General features: G+C 46.8%; 1 protein-coding gene and 1 non-coding gene across 2 annotated transcripts; both read left to right on the plus strand.

Moving 5' to 3' along the window:
- Window positions 1–1,099: 1,099 nt before the first annotated feature.
- On the plus strand, window positions 1,100–19,455 carry DDX27 (DEAD-box helicase 27). The gene is made up of 21 exons (XM_037164596.2): window positions 1,100–1,264; window positions 2,959–3,105; window positions 5,096–5,155; window positions 5,398–5,560; window positions 6,148–6,191; window positions 6,317–6,403; window positions 7,046–7,151; window positions 7,864–8,037; window positions 8,672–8,822; window positions 10,909–11,008; window positions 11,162–11,303; window positions 12,398–12,551; window positions 13,383–13,464; window positions 13,566–13,743; window positions 15,157–15,263; window positions 15,454–15,556; window positions 17,451–17,545; window positions 17,634–17,757; window positions 18,287–18,374; window positions 18,965–19,039; window positions 19,313–19,455. The coding sequence occupies exons 1-21, from the start codon at window positions 1,172–1,174 to the stop codon at window positions 19,329–19,331; spliced, it is 2,292 nt and encodes a 763-aa protein (XP_037020491.1). The 5' UTR covers window positions 1,100–1,171; the 3' UTR covers window positions 19,332–19,455.
- Window positions 19,456–20,433: 978 nt separating this feature from the next.
- LOC119063395 (small nucleolar RNA SNORA2/SNORA34 family) lies at window positions 20,434–20,570 on the plus strand. The gene has a single exon (XR_005085166.1). It is a non-coding gene; the product is annotated as a small nucleolar RNA SNORA2/SNORA34 family (small nucleolar RNA).
- Window positions 20,571–20,594: the final 24 nt, after the last annotated feature.

The following is a 20,594-nucleotide window of genomic DNA, read 5'->3' on the forward strand; positions in this document are numbered from 1 at the left end:
ATCAGGCGCAGAAACATAGAAATGAAGATCTCAAGGAGGGTTAGGAACAGGGGAGTGGGAGGAGGAGAAGGGGGGAGAAGGTACAGAAAATAAGTAGCATAGACAGTAGATAGAAAATAGATGAGGGGGCAAGAATAGTATGGGAAATACAAAATCTAAAGAACTTGAGACACATGTTCATAAACTAAAGGGGGTAATGGTGGGGATGGGGGGTAGGGTGGAGGGGAATGAAGGGGGAAATAGAACAACTGTAATGGCATAATCAATAAAAATAAATAATTTTAAAAAAGACAATTGAACCTACTTTGTGGCACAACTACAACTCTGTTGCAAGTAGAAGGTGTTGCTATGAAAAGAGCAAATGTCTGTGAAGGAGGATGGGCAATCCAGGAGGGCTTCACATAGGTGATATTTAGGGAATAATGTCTGGAGGAACTAATTACAAGCTGCATTTAAGAGTAATATTTCCACAAGCAGACACGAGAAGAAAGGTTTCTGGTAAACCCAAGACCTACTTTCCTAAGGACCCTGGAGCCACAGCCTACGTTATAAACTTGACTGTTATTAACCGTCTCTATGACCTTGCTACCCCTCTGTGCCTCAGTGTCCTCATCTGTAAAATGGCGATAGTAATGGTAACTTTCACGAGGTTTGCTGTGAGGGCTAATTTAATACATGAAAAAGAACTTAGCGGTACTGGGCACATAGTAAATGTTCTGTAAATGTTTTAGGTATTCTTATTTCTTTCTAATGAAAATGTTTATTGTAGAAAAATCTAAAAAGAAAATAAAAATCAGTTATAATTCTACAACCCAATAGACAATCACTGCTAACGTTTATTGTATTATCTTACACAATTTTTTGTACATAAATATACACATACACAGCTTATCCACGCAACCCTTTGAACTTTCTCGCCCCTCGCACACGCTAAGGTTTCCTCTGCTTTATCAGCACCAAAACAATGAAATCTAAGACAGAACCCCGCCCCTTTGTCACAAGAAACCACGCCCTATATTGCCGCAGGCGCACTTGAGAATTCCGGCGCCGTGGCTTGGTCCAGACTCCTTCCAAACGGAAGTGATATCAGCAAAGACGCCAGATCGGTCGCAGAAAAGTAGGGGCCGGCCAGCGCGCCGTGCGCGTGCCCGGAAGTAACCGCTGCGGCAGCATGCTGGAGGAGCTGGGTTTGATCGGCACCATAGGCGACGACGATGAGGTCCCCGTGGAGTCCGAGTCTGACTCGGGAGACGAGGCGGAGGAGGTAGGAGCGGATCGGGGGTCCGGGCGCAGTGGCGGGCAGTTAAGCGTCCTCGACTGGCTTTCCTTCTCTGTGATTCTTCTGCCCCTGCCCTCCCAATCTTCAGCATCCCCCCAGCGGGCCAGGCCGTCCTGTGTCCACAGAAGGGTGTCATGGGGACCCCAAGATCTTCCATAGTTTGCTCGCCACTTTTCCTCACCTCCGCACTGTGCCCGTGCCATTTTTGTCGCCTTGGTTGAACTCAGTACTCATTCACTGAATGATACTTAACCTGAGCCTTGTAATAGAGATCCAGAGGTGAAGCGGGGCCTGGTTCCTGCTTGGGGAGCTGGGGTTACCCGTTCGTTCGTTACGCCAGTACTTATTCGATATTTCCATTTGTTACACCCAGTATTGAGCATTCGGGACATGGCAATGAACAAGATGGACAAGGACACCACTCTCCTGAAGCTTGTGCTGAAGTCGGGGTGGGGTTACAGACTTTAGGTAGCTTGGCCGTTAAAAAGGGATGAGTGTCATGAAATAGTCCTTGCTCTTCAAAGATCCAGCAGGAGCGTATTCCCCTCTGCGACCTGAGGTCTACTGTCACCGCCATTTGGGTATCCCATGGCTTCTCCAAATTTAACTGCTCCGAAGCTGGACACTAGTCTCTCTCCCTTACCCTCCCAACCTGCTCCATCTCAAGCCAGAAACCTTGGAGCCATTTTTGAGAACTTCTTCCTCTTTTCTCCCCTCCAGTGTTCTGAAAGCTAGTTTAGGAATTGCTCTTAGCTTTCTCTCTTTCTCTCTCTCCATCTACACTGCTTCCTCCTAGTCCAGGCCACTGACATCTTGTGCCTGGGTGCCTAGAATACGTGGGTACCCAGAGTGTACTAATATACCTGGTATCCAGCTCTTTATCTTGCCCCCCTCTAGTGTATTCTCCACTTAGGCACCAGAATTAATTCTTGAATGAAAAACTTATAAAAAAGGAATAAAGCAAATATGGCAAGTGGTAATACAAAACTTCAAGTATGAAGTGCTGTGCAACTATCAGTAGTTAAATGAGGTACCTGAGAAATGATGATCATCACTAAGAAGGAAATTGAGGGTCAGAATCCTTACGAGGTTGTTTAAGTCCAGAATAAAAGTCACTGTAGCACTTTCTATTTGTCTAGGTTTTTTCTTCTCAGTTTATCCCGAAGCCACAGATCAGCCAGTCTTCTTTCCTTTCCAGTTTCCTAATGTATGGGTTTTTTTAAGTTATCCTTCTGTTAATGATTCTAACCTAACTGAATGGTAGTCAGAGAACAGAATCTATATAATATTGATTTTTGGGAAACCTACCAAAGATTTGCTGAAATGCCTACTACAGGATTTGTTTTGGCAACTATTCCATGTGTGCTCAGAAGGAATGTTCATTCTCTAACGGTAGGTGCAGTGCTCTCTGTGTTCATTGAAATGGAGCTTGATAATTGTGCTGTTCACATTTTATAAGAGATACTTGGTTTTTTTTGTCTGCCTGATCGATCATCACCGAGAGAGGTGTGTTAAAATCTCCTGTAACAGTTATAGACCGGTTGGTTTCTTCTGGTCATCTGTCAATTTTTGCCTTGTGGAGTCCTCTTTTCTCTTGTTGGGTTCTCTCATTTTCTTCTTCCTTTTCTTGCATTCTCTTAGCTCAGTCCCAGAGTCACCCGTCTTCTCCCTCTTCTCAGGGGCCCATCGTGCTGGGCAGAAAGCAGAAAGCCTTGCAGAAGAACCGCAGTGCGGATTTCAACCCTGACTTTGTTTTCACCGAGAAGGAGGGAATGTACGACGGCAGCTGGGCCATGGCCGACGTCATGAGCCAGCTCAAGAAGAAGGTGAGGCTGATAGCGAGAGGCAGTTCCGCACCTTAGGCTGTGAGGGTTGGACAGTGTGTTAAGAAGTCTAGCCCTGAGCTCACCGCCTTTTGCCATCCGCTTATATTCAGCAGATGTTGGAACTCCTTTGGAAATATGTGGTATTGTTTTGATGGGGTAGGGAGAAATCCTAAGTTACCCACAGTCCTGATTAAAACCAAACAAGTGCAAAATGCTGCAAAACAGATTTACTGCAGATTTTAGTTTCAAACACATTCAGTGATCTACAGACAATATTTTAAAATGCCAGTAACATTTTGTTGCCTTCATTAAAACGTCCATGACAGCTTTTCCTGGAGGAGGGGATGGTGCGCTCAGACTAAGGTTACTGTATGTATGAGAGACCCTTCTTGATTTTATAGACCTAGAAATGTGAAAAAAACGTCTTAGAGGAAACTTGATAATTACTAGTTCAGTGATTTAGAAATACCAAACGTTACATATAAATTGTTTGATGTAAAAAAAAAATGTACATAGCTATGTAAAAATGGTCTCTTTTTTAGGTGTTCACTCCTTGTTTTGAATATTAGAAAGAAGCCTTTGTAACAAAGAACAATCTAGCAGACACCCTTGGTAGAGGTGTTTTTTTGATAGCTGGACTTTGCGCCACAGATACTGTCATTTCTGTCACTTGCCAGGTAATCACATGTGACCTTACTGTTTAGAGTCCCTGGTTCCCACACAGGATAGTTAAAGCTACACAGATGTCATTATCATCTGCTTATTTGCCAAGATCCCATGCTCCTCATTGGGTCTGATTAACAAGCAAGAGGATGCATGAAAGTTGTTTTCTATTTCATGCATTTCAAAGAGAAATAGTGCCTGCTCAGAACAGTTTAATCCAGACTCTGCTGGTCCTTGTTCTGAATGAAATAAAACAGCATTTTCTTTTCTAGGTCATCTTCAGAGGGTATTTCTTTTTTTTCCTTTTTCTTTTTTTTTAAAGATTTTATTTATTTATCTTTAGAGGGGAAGGGAAGGAGAGAGGGAGAGAAATATCAATGTATGGTTGCCTCTCCTGTGTCCCCCGCTGGGAACTGGCCTGCAACCCAGGCATGTGCCCTGACTGGGAATCAAACCGCGATCCTTTGCTTCGCAGGCCTGGGCTCAATCCACTGAGCTACACCAGTCAGGGGTATTTCTTTTTTTTTTTCTATTCATATGGACCCAATGTAATGAAAGACTTGGTCTTACAAAGCTTACAGTCTAGCAGGGTAGAAAATAACTAGATAAGGATTACACAGTTAACTGTAGTTGTGGTAAGTGCCTTAGCAGTGCAGGGTGCTGTGAGCATGCAGAGAGAGGGCCTTCCGTTACTTAACCCTTTCTATAGCTTTAGCACTATTCAGCGTTACCTGAGTTTGCTTGGATTTCAACTTTTTTTTTAAAAGATTTTTTTTTTTTTTTAGAGAAAGGGAAAGGAAGGGAGAAAGAGGGAGAGAAACATCAGTGTGTGGTTGCCCCTCGCATGCACTCATGCCCCTCCCCCCCCCCCCCGGGACCTGGCCAATGACCTAGGCATGTGCCTTGACTGGGAGTTGAACCTGTGACCTTTTGGTTTGCAGGCTGGTGCTCAATCCACTGATCCACACCAACCAGGGTGGATTTTAACATTTTAATTAATAGGCTAAATTATGTTTGATTGGTAAGGGGAAGTTTTTCTAGGTAGCATTCAGATATAATGTGACATCTCTTTGTAACGGTATTATTCTGAATAGTGAACACCTTCTAAAATGTGGATGTTCTTATTGGTTCTAGATAATTTAAAGTTCTTTCACAAACAGACCACTTGATGTTTCTTATGGCTGTGAATAATATATGGATTGGTTGATCTTCTAAAGGACAGACAACCTTTTCTTCTGTTAATATCTGAGATCCAACCCTCAGAGAAATCTTGTTCTGTCTCTTTCCCATATGTATGTTCTTTTCATTTCTGTATTTTTATCTGCAGAGGGCAGCCACTACATTAGATGAGAAGATTGAGAAAGTTCGAAAGAAAAGGAAAACAGAGGTGAGATGGCAAAGCAGTTACTTCTCTTCGTAGTGTGGCCCGCTGTGCTCTCAACGACACCCCCCGCCCCGCCCGCCCCCATTACTCTCCAAGCCTGAGCTGAAGTCTGGCTGGTGTAGGCAGGTTCCTCCACATGTCCATTCTTACTACTCACCAAGAATCCCCCGAGCACAGCATTGCTCTTCGTGCGTTCTGGATTTCCTCTCACCTTGCTTTATTATGCTCCCCCCCCCCCCCCCCAGGATAAAGAAGCCAAGTCTGGGAAGCCAGGAAAGGAGAAAGAAGCAGAGGAGGGCTGTGATCCGGAGGAGCAGGGAGACCTTGAAGGGAAAGATGAGGAAGGCCCGGAAGATGAATCGGAGACCGACTACTCATCAGCTGAGGAGAACATCCTCACCAAAGCAGGTGGGCAGCACCGTGGTGCTGTTAGGAACAGAACAGGACATTGCAAAGGACACTGCTGCTTTGTGGGATTGCCTGTGCTCTTGTACACAATTAAATGTAAGGTCTCCGTGCTCCTTTCTTGTATCTTCTCTTTTTTCCTGGGGATCTCGTTAGGGTTGTTCTTTGTAGGCAGAGTTTATTACTCTTTTCCTCATCTCCAGCTTCACATGGCTGCCAGCACCTCTGTGACTCAAACTTACTTTGGTGCTAGGTCCCCCACATCCCACCTCAGATGTGTGCACCCCTGCAGTGGAGACTCCATAAGCATCTACTGCAGAAACGAGAGTCAAGGCATCGCAACACGGCAGAGTGGTTGAGCCCTTGCTCTCTGGGACTCGCACGCTTGCTGCCTGTCTGACCCAAGGTCAGACACTGACCTGCACTGCTGCGCAGTGACCTCGTCTTAGAAACAAGGCTCCTGACAGTCACGCCCTCTCCCTGTTGAGTGGGCCCAGTGAGCTAGCCTCATAAAGCACTCTGGACAGTGTCTGGCAGACTTAGATGCTCAGTGAGGAGAAGCCCTTGTTATCAGCTGTTTCTCTCCACAGACACACTCAAAGTAAAGGAGCGGAAGAAGAAGAAGAAAGGACAGGTGAGCGTGGGCTTGGAAAATGGTGTGCCACTTGGTTTTGTGGCCTCAAAGGATTTTAAGGTCAGTTTGTTTCCTTGGGCCCTTTTTGCTGAGTTCTCATTCTGTCTTTTGACTTTGCGGTGTAGGAAGCAGGAGGATTCTTTGAAGATGCATCTCAGTACGATGAAAACCTCTCATTCCAGGACATGAACCTTTCCCGCCCTCTTCTGAAGGTAGTGACCCCTTCTGACAACTGCGGATTGTCACCCTGTGCCTGGGCTCTTTGCCTCCCTCAACTCTTGTCCATACAGCTGCCAGAGGACCCTCCTTAACTGGAATTCCACGGTGGCCTGCAAGGCCCAGCCCTTTCTGGGTGCCTCCGATGATGTCTCAGCACTCATTCTGCTCTGGCCATACTGCCACCTCGCTGGCCCCCAGACATGTCGGGGGTCTTCTTCCTCAGGGCCTTTGCCCTTGCTGTTCCCTCCGCCTGGAAGACTCTTTCACAAGTCTGCTTGCATTGCTCCCTGCTTCTTTCCTGGTTCTGCTCAGTAACTGCTGCTCAGTGAGACCTTCCCGACAACCCCACTGTACACGGCACTCACTCCCTCCCCTCCTCCACCCGCCCCTCCTGCCTTCTCCGTAGCCGTCATCTTCATAGGACATGTGTTCTTTCTCTACCTGATTTGAAGATTCCCCTTCTGTTTACTACTATATTCTCAGTGCCTAGAACAGTGCCTCACACACAGGAGGCACGATAACTCTTTGCAGTTTGAATGACTGGGAGGGACTAAGATACCACTTGTTTGAAGCCTGCCTTGTGTGTTTCATGCTGAGACTCCCCCTCGCCCGCTGTCTAACTCTTTCTTCTTCAGGCCATTACAGCCATGAACTTCAAGCAGCCCACCCCGATCCAGAAGGCGTGTATACCTGTGGGGCTGTTGGGGAAAGACATCTGTGCCTGTGCAGCCACTGGGACAGGTGAAAAAGACAGGGACTTGGGTGCGGGGAGGCAGGAGGAGGACGTTCAGCCTGGAACAGGCTCTTGGTGGACTCACCAAAGGCCACTTTGCTAAACACACAAATACAATTTTTAACATAAAACTGTATATTCTAGGGCCCTAGCTGGATTGAGCGCGGGCCTGTGAACCGGAGTATCACGGTTCGATTCCCAGTCAGGGCACATGCCTGGGTTGCAGGCCAGTTCCCAGCAGGGGATGCACAAGAGGCAACCATACATTGATATTTCTTTCCTTCTCTCCTTCCTTTCCCCTCTAAAGATAAATAAATAAAATCTTTAAAAAAAACAACCCCCCCCCGTATATTCTGTTCAGTAGCTCCCTTAAAAAAAAGTACTATATATTTTTCTATTTCTTTAAATACTCTTGGCTTAAAAAAAAAATGGTTGCAAAGTTCTATTAGACAGCTGTTTTTTACTATATAATTAACTGCACTAATATATAGTGTTGCGTTCAGCATCCTTTTTCTAAAAGTCTTTACTACTGTGACGAGGGCCTGTCATGGAAGAGGTAGGCGGGCCTGGTCAAGGAGGTACCCTAATAGAACTAAATGAGGAGAACCCTCAGTAACCTCTTGTTATGAGTGACCCATATGTATTTCTGTGCTCAGGTGAAAACCTAAAACCCTGAGGGGAATGAAGCTCTTCTTGCTTCCTTCCTGTCCTTGTTTCCAGGTAAAACTGCTGCTTTTGCGCTGCCTGTCCTGGAGCGGCTGATCTACAAACCCCGCCAGGCTCCAGTAACCCGCGTGCTGGTGCTGGTTCCCACCCGGGAACTGGGCATCCAGGTGCACTCGGTCGTCAAGCAGCTGGCCCAGTTCTGCAACATCACCACCTGCCTGGCTGTGGGTGAGTGTCGGGCTGAGGGCTGCCAGCCCCTGAGACACCATGATGTGGTGGAGGAGGCATCTGCCCCATCATCCGAGGTTGACAGGTGCCAGGGAAGCCTTTATGTGATTGAATCCACTTAAGAACCGGACTGTGTTTTTATAGTAGATAGTGGGGAGGGGGAGGGGCAAGGGTTTGATGTAGACTTAACCAGTCTTACAGAATGAAACTTCAAAATTATGAAAAAATTTTTTCTTGGTACTAAACAAATTTAGGATATAATTTCTGCTTTGCATAAATTCTGTTTGGGGCAGAATTTTTCTGATAATGTTATCTAACCTTCATTTCACCCTCCTGCTACGGGACATCAAAGGTGATGTTGAAAGACATCAGTTTTTCAGCTTCTCTCAGTCCCTAGATGTGTGAATCTGAAGTGACTTTCTGTCATCATCTGCTTTGATTTTTGCATTTAACACAATTGCAATGCAGTAATCTGTCTCTCCAAGAAGATTATAAAATCCATACACATGGGGCCTTTGTCGCTTGTATTCTCTGCTGTTTCCTCTGCATCTGGCAGAGACCTGGCAGGTGGCAGGACTCCGTCAGTAGCATGAATGGCTGAACTGGCTGCCTGGTGGCGCCCTTTTCTTCACAGGCGGCCTGGATGTGAAGTCTCAGGAAGCAGCTCTTCGCGCAGTGCCTGACATCCTCATCGCCACCCCGGGCCGGCTCATCGATCACCTCCACAACTGCCCTTCCTTCCACCTGAGCAGCATTGAGGTGCTCATCCTGGATGAGGCCGACAGGTACTCCTCGGGTCCCAAAAGGCTCCAGCCCCAGATGGGCGCCTTCCACCCTGTATTACCCTACGTGGCTCTCACCAGTTCAGCTGCTCACGTCGGGGCCTTTGTCCATGCTCAGCCCAGACCATCCTGCGCTCTTTCTCCTTTTGTAATGCGATGGTTAGAAGGGAAGGTAGATCACACCCTGCCACTTCCTAACTGAGATTTGGAAACATCATTTAGATTCTCAAAGCGAAATGTTTTCTGGTTTGTCAGTGGGGGGTAAGAATAGTACCAACCTCGTGGTGTTGAGGGTTCAAGTAGGAAGTTGGGTGAAGTGCCAGTGCACAGAGAGGGTTCCACAAACAGCCTCTGTCACTGGGAGGAGGGGCTCGCCCCTCCCTCCCTCCTTCCACTCTCTCCTCTGTGTCCCATTTGCTCACTTCTTCCCTTTATGACTGAACAGTGTAAAGTCGTAACGACCTAGACTAATGAGTGTGGGGGGCGGGCAGGGGAAGGAAGCCAGAAAAACCCCAAGGCTGTCGGGTTTGCTCTCAAATTGCAGCATCTCCATTAACCAAGCTCTGATGTGTGTTCCCCTCCCTCTCTCTTCCTATCTGGTAAACGGCAATCCGTTCCTTCCAGTTGTTCTAGTCCAAATTCTTAGCACCGTGCTTGCCTCCTTGTTCCCATACCCACTAGCACCACCGATAAATCCTGTCGGCACTCGCCCACTGTGGGGTTTCTGCATTTCCTGTCCCTCAGCTTGGAGTGGCTCCCTTCACCTCCTCGGGTTTTTGCTCCAGGTGTCACTTCTCTGAGGGCCTTTCCTGGTCACTCTCCGTTGCAAGTCCTGCCCTCCCCCCACACCCCCGCCTCATCCTCCCCTTCCTACCTCATGTTCTTTAAGGTGCCAGGCCTCACTGGCCTCCCTCACCCGTACCTGAGTGCTGGTGTGGCAGTTGTGTCCCACCTCTCCCCTAGAGCGACACATTCATCAAGGGCCAGCTTCGTGTAGCTTGCTGCTGCATCTCAGTGCCCAGGGCCGCATCTGGAGTCTAGCAGATGCCCAGTGAGTGTTGAATAATTGACTTACTGACAGAGCAAACGAACCATTCATTCTTGAAGCCTAAAGGAAGTAAAGGGAACATGATCTGATTTAGGTTTTAAAGGGAAAGGGAATTGTGTTTTTCAAACATGTCAGAATCATTAAAAAAAATAGTGTACAAAAAAATTAATAAAACAAACCCCAAATCATGTCAGCATCCCAAAAGGCCAGGAAAGGCGGTGGGAGTTTCGGATGGAAGGGACTAAGGAGACACAACAACTAAGTGTAGTTAATGCCTGATTCTCAATGGAGCCTGATTCTCAATGGAGCCTGACCCAGAGGGAGAAACACTTGACAGGACTGTGTCAGTTGAAAGTCAAAGAGATCGCACAGACTACTGTTACTTACAAAGAGAAAAAAGTTCTTTTACCAGTGGTGACAGCTGGCTGATCCCCCCGCTTAACCAAGTGATGGCATCACCTCAGTGGTCCTGGGACCCACTGAAGACCTGTGTCTCCTGATGTGGTGGGAGTGGGGTGCACATCTGCACCCCTGCATTTTCTTCCTGCTGAGGACACTTTTTGAAACTAAGGGGACTGAAGAGACATGCCATCCAAATGCAACACAGGGACTTTGGTTCCTAGACTAAAAAATTAAAAAGATAATTACAAAATGATATTTGGGAACAGTTAGGAAAATTTGAATATGGACTGTACATGTTGTCCAAACGCTTCAAGTTCTTGGTTGTGGTAATGACATTGTGATTCTGTAGAAGGTCATTGTTTTTTGGGAATGTGTGCTAAAATATTTCGGCATGAGGTAGCATGATATATATAACTATTTGCAAATAATTCAGCCAAAAGAAAAAAAAGATCAAACAAATGTGGCCAAATGATCATTCTTAGTGACTCTTATTAATGGTAATAAAATAAGTAAATAAATGAGCCTGAAACATAACCAGCGACAACACCAAAGCGTTGCCTGTCCGATGTTCTCTGCCCCTCGCTGCGACAGGAGCGAGCTCAGTCCACTTCTCTGACTCCTCCCTTCCCTGCTCACCAGGATGCTGGATGAGTACTTTGAGGAGCAGATGAAGGAGATCATCCGAATGTGTTCCCACCACCGCCAGACTATGCTCTTCTCGGCCACCATGACCGATGAGGTGGGCCACGGGGAATCTCCTCAGAGGGGTGAATGGAGAAGGTAGTACCAGAGGACCCAGACTGGGCTGGGGAGATACCTGGGGCGAGGACGGGCTTGCCTCCCTCTCTGCCCCTGGCAGGCTGGTGAGCATCCCTGCCTGTGTGCTTGGCAGGTCAAAGATCTGGCTTCTGTCTCCTTGAAGAACCCCGTCCGGATATTTGTGAACAGCAACACGGATGTGGCCCCCTTCCTACGGCAGGAATTCATCCGGATCCGGCCCAATCGGGAAGGGGACCGGGAAGCTATTGTGGCAGGTGAAAGCCCTGGGTGGGACCGGGCAGAGTGGGGTGCTGGCATCACAAGTGCCACGCTGGAGCACCTGGGTCTTGCCCTGGAGCTTCTTCCTTCCAGCTTCCACTGACCCAGTGCATGGTGCTGCCATTCCTTCAGCCTGTCACTCTCCATGTGAGTCTTTCCTCCCTTTCTGCTATCGCCTCGCCTCCCTCTACCAGCCAGTCCTGCTGAACTGCCAACCACTTCCCCCCGCTGCCCCTATGGCCTTAATCTAGGCCACTGCTCTCTGTTGTCTGGACTATTGCAGCAGTCTCTTACGTGGCTGTCCTCCTTCCACCCTAGTCCCTTGGTCATCCGGTCTCCATGCTGCAGGTCATTTAAAACGACGCCCTGGCTGGTGTGGCTCAATGGATTGAGTGCCAGCCTGCAAACCAAAGGGTCGCTGGTTTGGTTCCCAGTCAGGACACACGCCTGAGTTGTGGGCTGGTTCCCCACTTGGGGGTGTACTAGAGGCAACCACACACTGATGTTTCTCTCCCTGTCTTTCACCCTCTCACTAAAAACAAATCAGTAAATTCTCAAAAAATAACCCAATTATTTACAAATGAGCACTTGGCTCCTGTCACTTCCTTATGTAAAGCCTTCTGGTGTCTTCCATTGCTCTTAGACTAAAATCCACACTCCCTAGTGGGTCCTGTAAGCCCCTGTGTGTCTGGCCCCTTCCTGCCTTGTTACATTTGCTCCTGGAGCTGTAGCCACACTTGCCCGCTCTCACTTTCTCAGACCTACAGGCTTATCCTCCAGGGCCTTTTTGTCTGCTCCCTCCTCTGCCTGGAGTCTTCCCCCAAATTATCTCCTGGGTGAGCCTGCTTTGTCATTTAGCTCAAAAGAGGCCAGTGCTGCAGCTACCTCCCCATCCGCCCTTCACCCTCTCACCTGCATTCATCGCCCTTGGGAGTTGGGGACCCGCTTCTCTGTCTGCACCCTGGGATGTGAGCTTCACGAGGGCAGGGACCTCGCCTGTCTCCCTGGTGCCAGGCATGGCGGCACTTGGCAGGGGAGGAGGGAGTCTGTTTTGGAGACAACTGCTGGCTCACTGTCCTCTCCCGGTCAGCTCTGTTGACAAGGACCTTCACCGACCACGTGATGCTGTTCACCCAGACCAAGAAGCAGGCCCACCGCATGCACATCCTCCTGGGGCTCATGGGACTGCAGGTGGGCGAGCTCCACGGCAACCTGTCACAGGCACAGCGGCTGGAGGCCCTCCGGTAAAGTTTGGGGTGGGGGCTGGCTCCCATCCAACCTTCTGTGGGCAGGTCACAGAGAGTGCTTGTCATTCGAAATAGGGAAAATAGCCCCAGAAGTTGTGTTAGGGCAATAGCAGGAACGCAGGTAGCACAGTTCCCCTGGAAGGTCACGTCTTTGATACATTCGAAGCTCCGACTTTGTGGTCTCACAGAAGATGATACTCAAACCCCAGGGCTTGGGCATGGGAGCTGCTGAGTTGGGCCTTGGCAGGAGATTCTGACTGAGGACAATTCAGCCTATGTTGTTCTTTACGGCCGCTCTGGAGCAGTGGACAAACCTGGGCCTGATAGGAAGAGAGCTGGAATCAAAGCTGGCTGCTGTTTTTTGGCCATTTTCCTTGCCAGGCCCTGTTCAGTGTGCTTGCACTTGTGATTCCTCATTTAATTCTCACAAAACGAGAGCCTGGCAGGCAAGGAGGAACTCTTCAGAGCTCTCCTACTCCTCTGTTTATCATGGCAGCTGAGAATTGTTTTTTAAAGAAAGGCTGCTTTGAATGCTGAGAAGTCTGCACGTGCTACATCCAGTAGTCCAGCTCCGCCTTCCCTAACTTTCCCATGTATAGGAGTCACTGCACAAGGGGTATTCGCAAAACGATACCTGCTGCACTTTACGTACCAACGGGGAGTGTAGATAGCAATGGGCTGACATTTAGGATCTGTCCCTACTATGCTAGTTTGCACTCTGCCGCTTGACTCCAAATGCATTTGTGTTCTTTCTGCTGGCTCAGGCTCCTGCAGAGCACTGTTGGGGTTTGGGAGTCTGAATGAACATCTTTTTGTGGCAATTTCTAGGCGCTTTAAGGATGAACAGATCGATATCCTTGTGGCCACAGATGTGGCAGCCCGTGGGCTTGACATCGCGGGGGTCAAAACGGTGAGCAGGCTCCATGTCCGTTGAACTTTTGGTGGGAGTCTTTTGATCTCCTTGAATCCCTGTTCTTCCCTAACTCCCAGGTATGATCACTGACCTTCCAGGTAATCAACTTCACGATGCCCAACACCATCAAGCATTACGTCCACCGGGTGGGGCGAACAGCGCGTGCCGGCAGAGCTGGGCGCTCGGTCTCTCTGGTGGGAGAAGAGGAGCGGAAGATGCTGAAAGAGATTGTGAAGGCCGCCAAGGCCCCTGTGAAGGCCCGAATACTTCCCCAAGGTGAGCAGGCTCCACTGCAGCCCTTCAGGGCGTAGGCCAGGTGTGGTCCTAGGTCAGACCCTGGGGCAGGGCAGGGCCTGGAGATAATGGGTCAGAGCGTTAGCAGTCAGGAGCCAGCTCTGAATCCCTGCTGCTGCTTCCTGGCTGAGCGACCCTGGGCAGGTCTCCCCTTGCCCAGTTTCAGTCTCTCTGTGTGTAAAAGAGACTCGTGATAGATTTGGGCCCCAAGTGTTTCATTTTGTAGGTATTTTCCAACCTTTGGGAAAAGAAGCTCTTCTTGGGGCAAAATCCCCACTGATTTCCTCTGTCCCACAGTCCTTGAGGGGCAGAGGGAAGAGAGGAGATCAGCACTCATTCTTTGTGGATACAGTGTGTACCTTTTGTTCTTCTCATCCATAGGAGTCATATAATACACATCCTTTTTTAAAGTTACAAAAACAATGCATATACGGTGTTGGAAATTAGTAAATAAAATGGCAAAAATGTAATTTGTATGTCAAGGAACTCACCACTGTAGTGTTTAGATATAGATCCTTTTTTTAAAAGATTTTATTTATTGATTTTTAGAGAGAGGGGAAGGGAGGGAGAAAGAGAGGGAGGGAAACATCAATGTGTGGTTGCCTCTCAGTCACCCCCACAGGGGGCCTGACCTGCAACTTAGGCATATGCCCTTACTGGGAATTGAACCAGCGACCCTTTGGTTCACAGGCCAGCCCTCAATTCACTGAGCCACACTAGCCAGAGCCATACATATCCTTTCTGACGTTTTCCCATTCATCTATGTCTGTCTTTTTCTTTCATTTAATTCATTCAACCAGCAAACAATTACTGAGTACTGCTGTGTGCCTGGTGCTAGTTATTCTATTTTAGGTATTGGAGATACGGCAGGAAAAAAAACAGCTGATCCTCTAGTGGGAGAAAGACATAATAAATAAGCGAATAGAAGTGGTGATTGAGAACTGCAGGGGTCGGGGGCGCCTACTTTAGAAAAGCTATTCAGGAAAGGCCTCTGAACAGATGGCATTTGAAATGAGTCCTGGTTGACAGGAATGAGGTGGCCTCGAGCAGTCTAGGGACAGAGTGTGTGAAGCAGAGAACATCAGGGCAAAGCCTCTGAGTCAGGAACAGATTTCGTGTGACAGTAAAAGGGAAGGAAGGTCAGAGGGCCCAGGGCATGGTGAGCAAGAGGGAGACAGAAGGTCAGAGAGGTCTGCAGGGGCCATGCTTAGGAGTTTGGAATTTATTTTAAGAGCGACACGAAAACTTTGGCTGGGCCTGGAAGCTTGTTAAGCAGAGAAGTCATACATCAAACAAACCAGTTTTCTAAGTCACTAAATACACATTTACATTATTTTCATCAGCTACATAGTCTTCACCCTTATTTTAAAATCTTTTTTGTTCTCTTCCCTTAAGACGTCATCCTGAAATTTCGAGACAAGATTGAGAAAATGGAGAAAGATGTGTACTCAGTTCTACGGCTAGAGGCTGAAGAAAGAGAGATGCAGCAGTCAGAAGCCCAGGTGAGGCTGTGTGGAGGGTCCTGGTGCCGCGCACCGCTCAGTAAGCGCAGTGCATCAACCCCTCTGACATCCTGTGTCTGCAAACAGATCATCAGAGCCTCAAGTATTTGCAGACAGTGGCTGCCTGCAGCTGCCCCGCTCTGTGTAGTCAGATAGAGGTTCCATGGCAGGCATCCTCTTGTCCCCACAGATCAACACAGCAAAGCGGCTCCTGGAGAAGGGGAAGGAGGCACAGAACCACGAGCCTGAGAGGAGCTGGTTCCAGACCAAAGAAGAGAGGAAGAAGGAAAAAAGTAGGTCAGGGAGGTTCCTCAGAAAGCTAAACATAGAATTCATAAGACCTGGCAATTCCATGCCTAGGTCTATACCCCAAAGAATTGAAAACGGAGACTGAAATGGTTACTCATATACCAGTGTTCGTTGAAGGGGTCTTCACAGTAGTCAAAGGGTGAAAGCAACCTATGTCCATCAACAAATGAATGGACACACAACATGTGTATACATACCATGGAATAGTCCTCAGCCATATTGAGGTTCTGGTGCATGGTGCAAGTATGAACCATGAACACATGCTGAGTGAACTAATCCAGACACAAAAAAGACGATCGATCATATTTATGATGATTCTACTTATATTAGGTACCTAGACAAGCAAAGTCATAGACACAGAAAGTAGAATAGAGATTGCCAGGGGTCAGGGGAGGGAGTTAATGGTTACAGAGCTTCTGTTTGCGATGATGAAAAAGTGTTTGGAACAGAAGACGGTGATGGTTGTACCATGCTGTGGACATAATTAACGCCGCTGAGTTGTACACTTGAGAATGGGTAAATTGGCAAATTTTGTTACATATTTTGCCATAATTAAGAAAAAGTCAGGAAGATATTTTAGATATTCCCTTCCACTCTATTTTTTTAAAAACACAAATGAATTCACATTGTTCTACACCTTGCTTTTTTCAATTAATTTTAGAGCTTGGAGATAATTTCCTACAGGTACATATATAGCCACCTTCTCTTTCTTTTTCTCTTTTCTTTCTTTACCTTCTTTTCTTTCTTTTTTCCTCTCTTCCTCCCCCCCTCCCTCCTTTCCTTCCTTTTTAAAAAAAAATATGCCTGTCTGGTCTTCTATCAAATAGGTCGATTGTAATTTATTTCATTAGTCCCCTGTTGAGGGACATTGAGGTTGTTTCTAATCTTTTGCTACTGTTAACAAGTCATGTAGTGAATAACTTTGTATAGATGCCCTTTCACAATAAAGTAATCATATCTGATTTGTAGGATAAATTCCTTAAAGTAGATCTGTAGGTCATATGTTATATGCATTTATTATTTTGTTAGGGATTGTAAAACTACCCTCCAAAGTGGTTGTACCAATAATTAAAGAAATACTGCCTGGCCCTGGCTGGTGTAGCTCAGTGGATTGAGCAAGGGCCTGCGAACCAAAGTCAAGGTTCAATTCCCAGTCCGGGCACATGCCTGGGTTGCAGGCCAGTTCCCAGCAGGGGACACATGAAAGGCAACCATACATTGATGTTTCTCTCTTTTTCTCCTTCCCTTCCCCTCTAAAGATAAATAAAATCTTAAAAAAAAAATGTATATGTATATGATACATATACATTTGCCTGTATATGATGAGATAAAATATTAGGATGTATGTATGTTAAATTTCTGTGTTAAAAATAGAGTTATAACTATATTGTGGGAAGGCATGCAGGGAGATAAGTGAACTAAATCCTCATCTTTCACAATGGATGATAGATAGATAATGAATGTCTCAAATGGATTAATCAAGAAATAAGGGAACAAGCATGTTATTTAGTGAGATGGAGGTAATCACCAAGAAAGGAACTAATTGCTGCTTCTCATTTTAAGCCCTTATGTACCATATAAATATATGTGCACTTCTGCCCTGACTGGTGTGGCTCAGTGGATTGAGCGCCGGCCTGCGGACCAAGAGGCTGGCGGTTGGATTCCCAGTCAGGACACATGCCTGGGTTGCAGGCCAGGTCCCCAGTTGGGGGCGTGTGAGAGACAGCTGATTAAATATCTCTCACACATCAATGTTTCCCTCTCTTTTTCTTGTCTAAAAATAGATAAAATCTTTTAAGAAAATGTGCATTTCTTAATGTAAGTTTAAAGAAAGATACAAAACAGTACCTGAAATCTCATGCCCTCTTCTCATCCCAGTTGCTAAGGCTCTGCAAGAGTTTGACTTGGCCTTAAGAGGAAAGAAGAAAAGGAAGAAGTTTATAAAGGATACCAAAAAAAAGGGAGAGATGACGGTGAGTGGCCTCCCCTCCGGAAGTGGGTCCTTGCCTGGTGGAATCGAGGCTGCCTGGTCTGCCCCGTACTCACACCTCCTCTCTCCAGGCAGAGGAAAGATCCCAGTTCGAAATCCTCAAGGCACAGATGTTTGCTGAGCGGCTGGCCAAGAGGAATCGCAGAGCCAAGCGAGCCCGTGCGATGCCAGAGGAGGAACAAGCGAGAGGCCCTGGTAGGCACATAGAAGCCCACGGGAGATGGCAGGAGGGTTCTCTCGGAAATCTGTGCTTGTGGTCAGGGAGAAAACGAGAGGGCTGATGGTAAGAACCTAGTTTTTGAGTAACGAGTATGTATTAGTGTATACAGCTTTACCTTTATTGGCTCCAAGTGGTAAAGTGACCCTGTGGTTAGTGGGAATAGCTAGGATTTGAAACCAGGCCTTTTGGACACTGGAGCCTAAGTCTGCCATGCACTTGGAGGTGCATGCGGGTAAAGGTAGAGTGAAGATGGTCTTTGGCCCATTTCACGTGTAAGTGGTCCAGTTCACTTTGGACTCTGCAATCATGCTTTAGAGCAGTTCCTTCACACTTGGTATTGCTTATTCCTTATCGCTTTTCTGCCATAATCTGTTGTCTCACCTTCATGTCAATAAATCGTGAGTCCAGAGCATCCACTGAACTTGTAACCATTACCCTGACCTTAAGGGGATTTAGGAGCTTGGGCCAAAGAGGACATATCTAACTCCTTCTGTCTGTGCACAGCCAAGAAGCAAAAACCGGTGAAGAAATCTGTATTTGATGAGGAACTCACCAACACGAGCAAGAAGGCCCTGAAACAGTATCGAGCTGGGTAGGGTTTTAAGTCATTACAAAGCTCTTGGTATTTTGATGAAAGCTATGAGTTCTTTCCCTCCTTCCCCACTCCCAATTCTCATATACTTATAGATTACCATTTCAAGGGCTTCTCTCTGCCCACTCACGAGCCCATCTATAGATGCCATGGTGAGAACAGGAGGAAATAGTGTTGAGGCCTTTTTGCCTGGGAGGTAAAAAGACACATTTTGGTTCAGAAATAGAGCTTTTCCTCAGGAGAGTGATAGAACCCCAACGGGATCCTGGTTTGCCTTTGGGAGCGTGTTGTTTCCTCTTCCTCCCAATCCCTGGGCTTGGGTGGGGGTGGGGATAGACTGTGCTTCCCAAGTACTTTTATTACATACTGCACAGGAGAAGGGGGGGCCTCTTTGAGTCTGGTTTTAAAGCTGGGCCCTGACTTCCACAAACCCCCATCATCAGGTGGAAACACACAAAGAACCTCAGGACCTGAAAATGATGCCTCCGTTGATCCTGCTGCTTCGTGTGGGAGCTGGGTGGGGTGAGGGTGAGACCACCCACTTTTCTAACAGCTTGCCATTTCAGCATCTCGTCCTCTTTCACCCACAGCCCCTCCTTTGAAGAAAGGAAACAGTTAGGCTTGCCCCACCAGAGACGAGGAGGAAACTTTAAATCTAATTCCAGGTAATGCTTGCAGGTTTGGAGGATGAATTATACCTCTTTGCGATTGGAAACCCTTCATCCTGGGAAAGGAACTCCTCCTTTTTTGGCCTTGAGGGTTGGTCTTTTACTGTTGATTTTTTAAAAAGTCAGATTTATTGGGGTAACATTGGTTAACAACATTGTTTCAGGTGTACCATTCTGTAATATTCATTTGTATATTGCCTTGTGTGCTCACCACCTCATCTAGTCTCCTCCCGTCACCATATATTTGACCCCCTCTGATTTTCTTCATAGGTACAAAAGGAGGAAGTAGCCGTGGTGGCCTGAAGTTCGTGGGGTGGCCTTGTGGGAAGTCATCCTGGCTTGGTCTTTTCTCTATTTGTAAAAAAAACTCTTTTAAAGAGTCTGTGTCATTTGTACATTAAAAAAGTTGATCAGCCAAAACTCCCTCTTGCTCATTAGTTTTCACATAAAGAATATACCAAATAGACGGAGTATTTAGCGGGCAGGGATAAGAAACCAATGTTTTATTCCTCTCTTCCCTCAATAGCACACAGTCTGCCCCCAGACCACTAGCTTGGCCCTTGTATTTGGAATGTATCTTTGCACCTGTAGAGAAGCTAGATGTGGAGTGAGGAATTCTCTCCTGTTGGATGTCCTAAAACAGAAAGGTGTCACTTAGCACGAACTGTGCACGAGACATTCCATGTAGTGAATGAAATGAGCACTGCATTTCATTCACTACACCCCTGTGAGGCAGGTACTGTTAACCCCATTTTGCAGATAAACAAACAGGTTTGGATAGATGGATTAACTTGCTTGAAACCAGGGTCTACCTGAATCCATACCCTAAAAAAAAAAAACCCTGAAATTTTACCCCAAAGATTGATGGCTTTCACACTTTTCTGACTCACAAGTCCCTTTGAGAATTAGACGGAAGTTAGGGGGCACCTCTTGAGAAAAGAGTTTATAATTTCAAGGAGTTCATGGACCACCCCCCATGCCACTCCCAGCTAGAAAAATAGATCCTATCTAGTAGCAAACACCCTCACATTGAAGACTGCTCAAAGCTATTCATTTAGGCTGCACCTAACAGTTGCCAACAGAGGGTTCTAATTCAGTAGATAATGGCACACCTGCATGATGGAATGTGCTTACAGAAAGATCCCCAAGTTAAGCTAAAAAAGCCAAATCCAGAACTGTATTTTTGTTTTCTTAAGGGCTATACATTGCATATGCATAGATGATCTCTGGAAGGACTCAAAGCTTTAACAAGGTTGCCCCGGAGAAGCAAACTTCAAGACACAGACAGACACACACACCACCACCATCACCACCACCATCCCTTGTACATACTGAAAATTTTTACCATGAGTAAAAACGACTCACCAGCTACATAAAAACCCCAAACTGCATTGGCCCTGAATTGAGGCCAGCAGTTTGCTGAAGCTGCTGGTTTCAAGCAGGAGCCTAAAGCAATGTCTTTCTATGGTCTGTTGGCCATTTGAGAACTTAGGAAATGTAATGGTCAATTCATTAGAAAAAAACATCTGGAAATTAAAAAAAACAAACAAAC

The sequence above is a fragment of the Artibeus jamaicensis genome, unplaced genomic scaffold (genome assembly GCF_021234435.1).
Source record: "Artibeus jamaicensis isolate MK-2021 breed Jamaican fruit bat unplaced genomic scaffold, CSHL_Jam_final contig_685, whole genome shotgun sequence".
NCBI lineage: Eukaryota > Metazoa > Chordata > Mammalia > Chiroptera > Phyllostomidae > Artibeus > Artibeus jamaicensis.

Excerpts from the sequence above, each read along its gene's own strand:
- DDX27 (XM_037164596.2), top strand. The coding sequence starts at position 1,172 with ATGCTGGAGGAGCTGGGTTTGATCGGCACCATAGGCGACGACGATGAG. Across the intron at positions 3,106-5,095 it reads TGAGCCAGCTCAAGAAGAAG|AGGGCAGCCACTACATTAGA; the intron begins GTGAGGCTGATA and ends TTTTATCTGCAG. Across the intron at positions 6,192-6,316 it reads AGAAGAAGAAGAAAGGACAG|GAAGCAGGAGGATTCTTTGA; the intron begins GTGAGCGTGGGC and ends TTTGCGGTGTAG.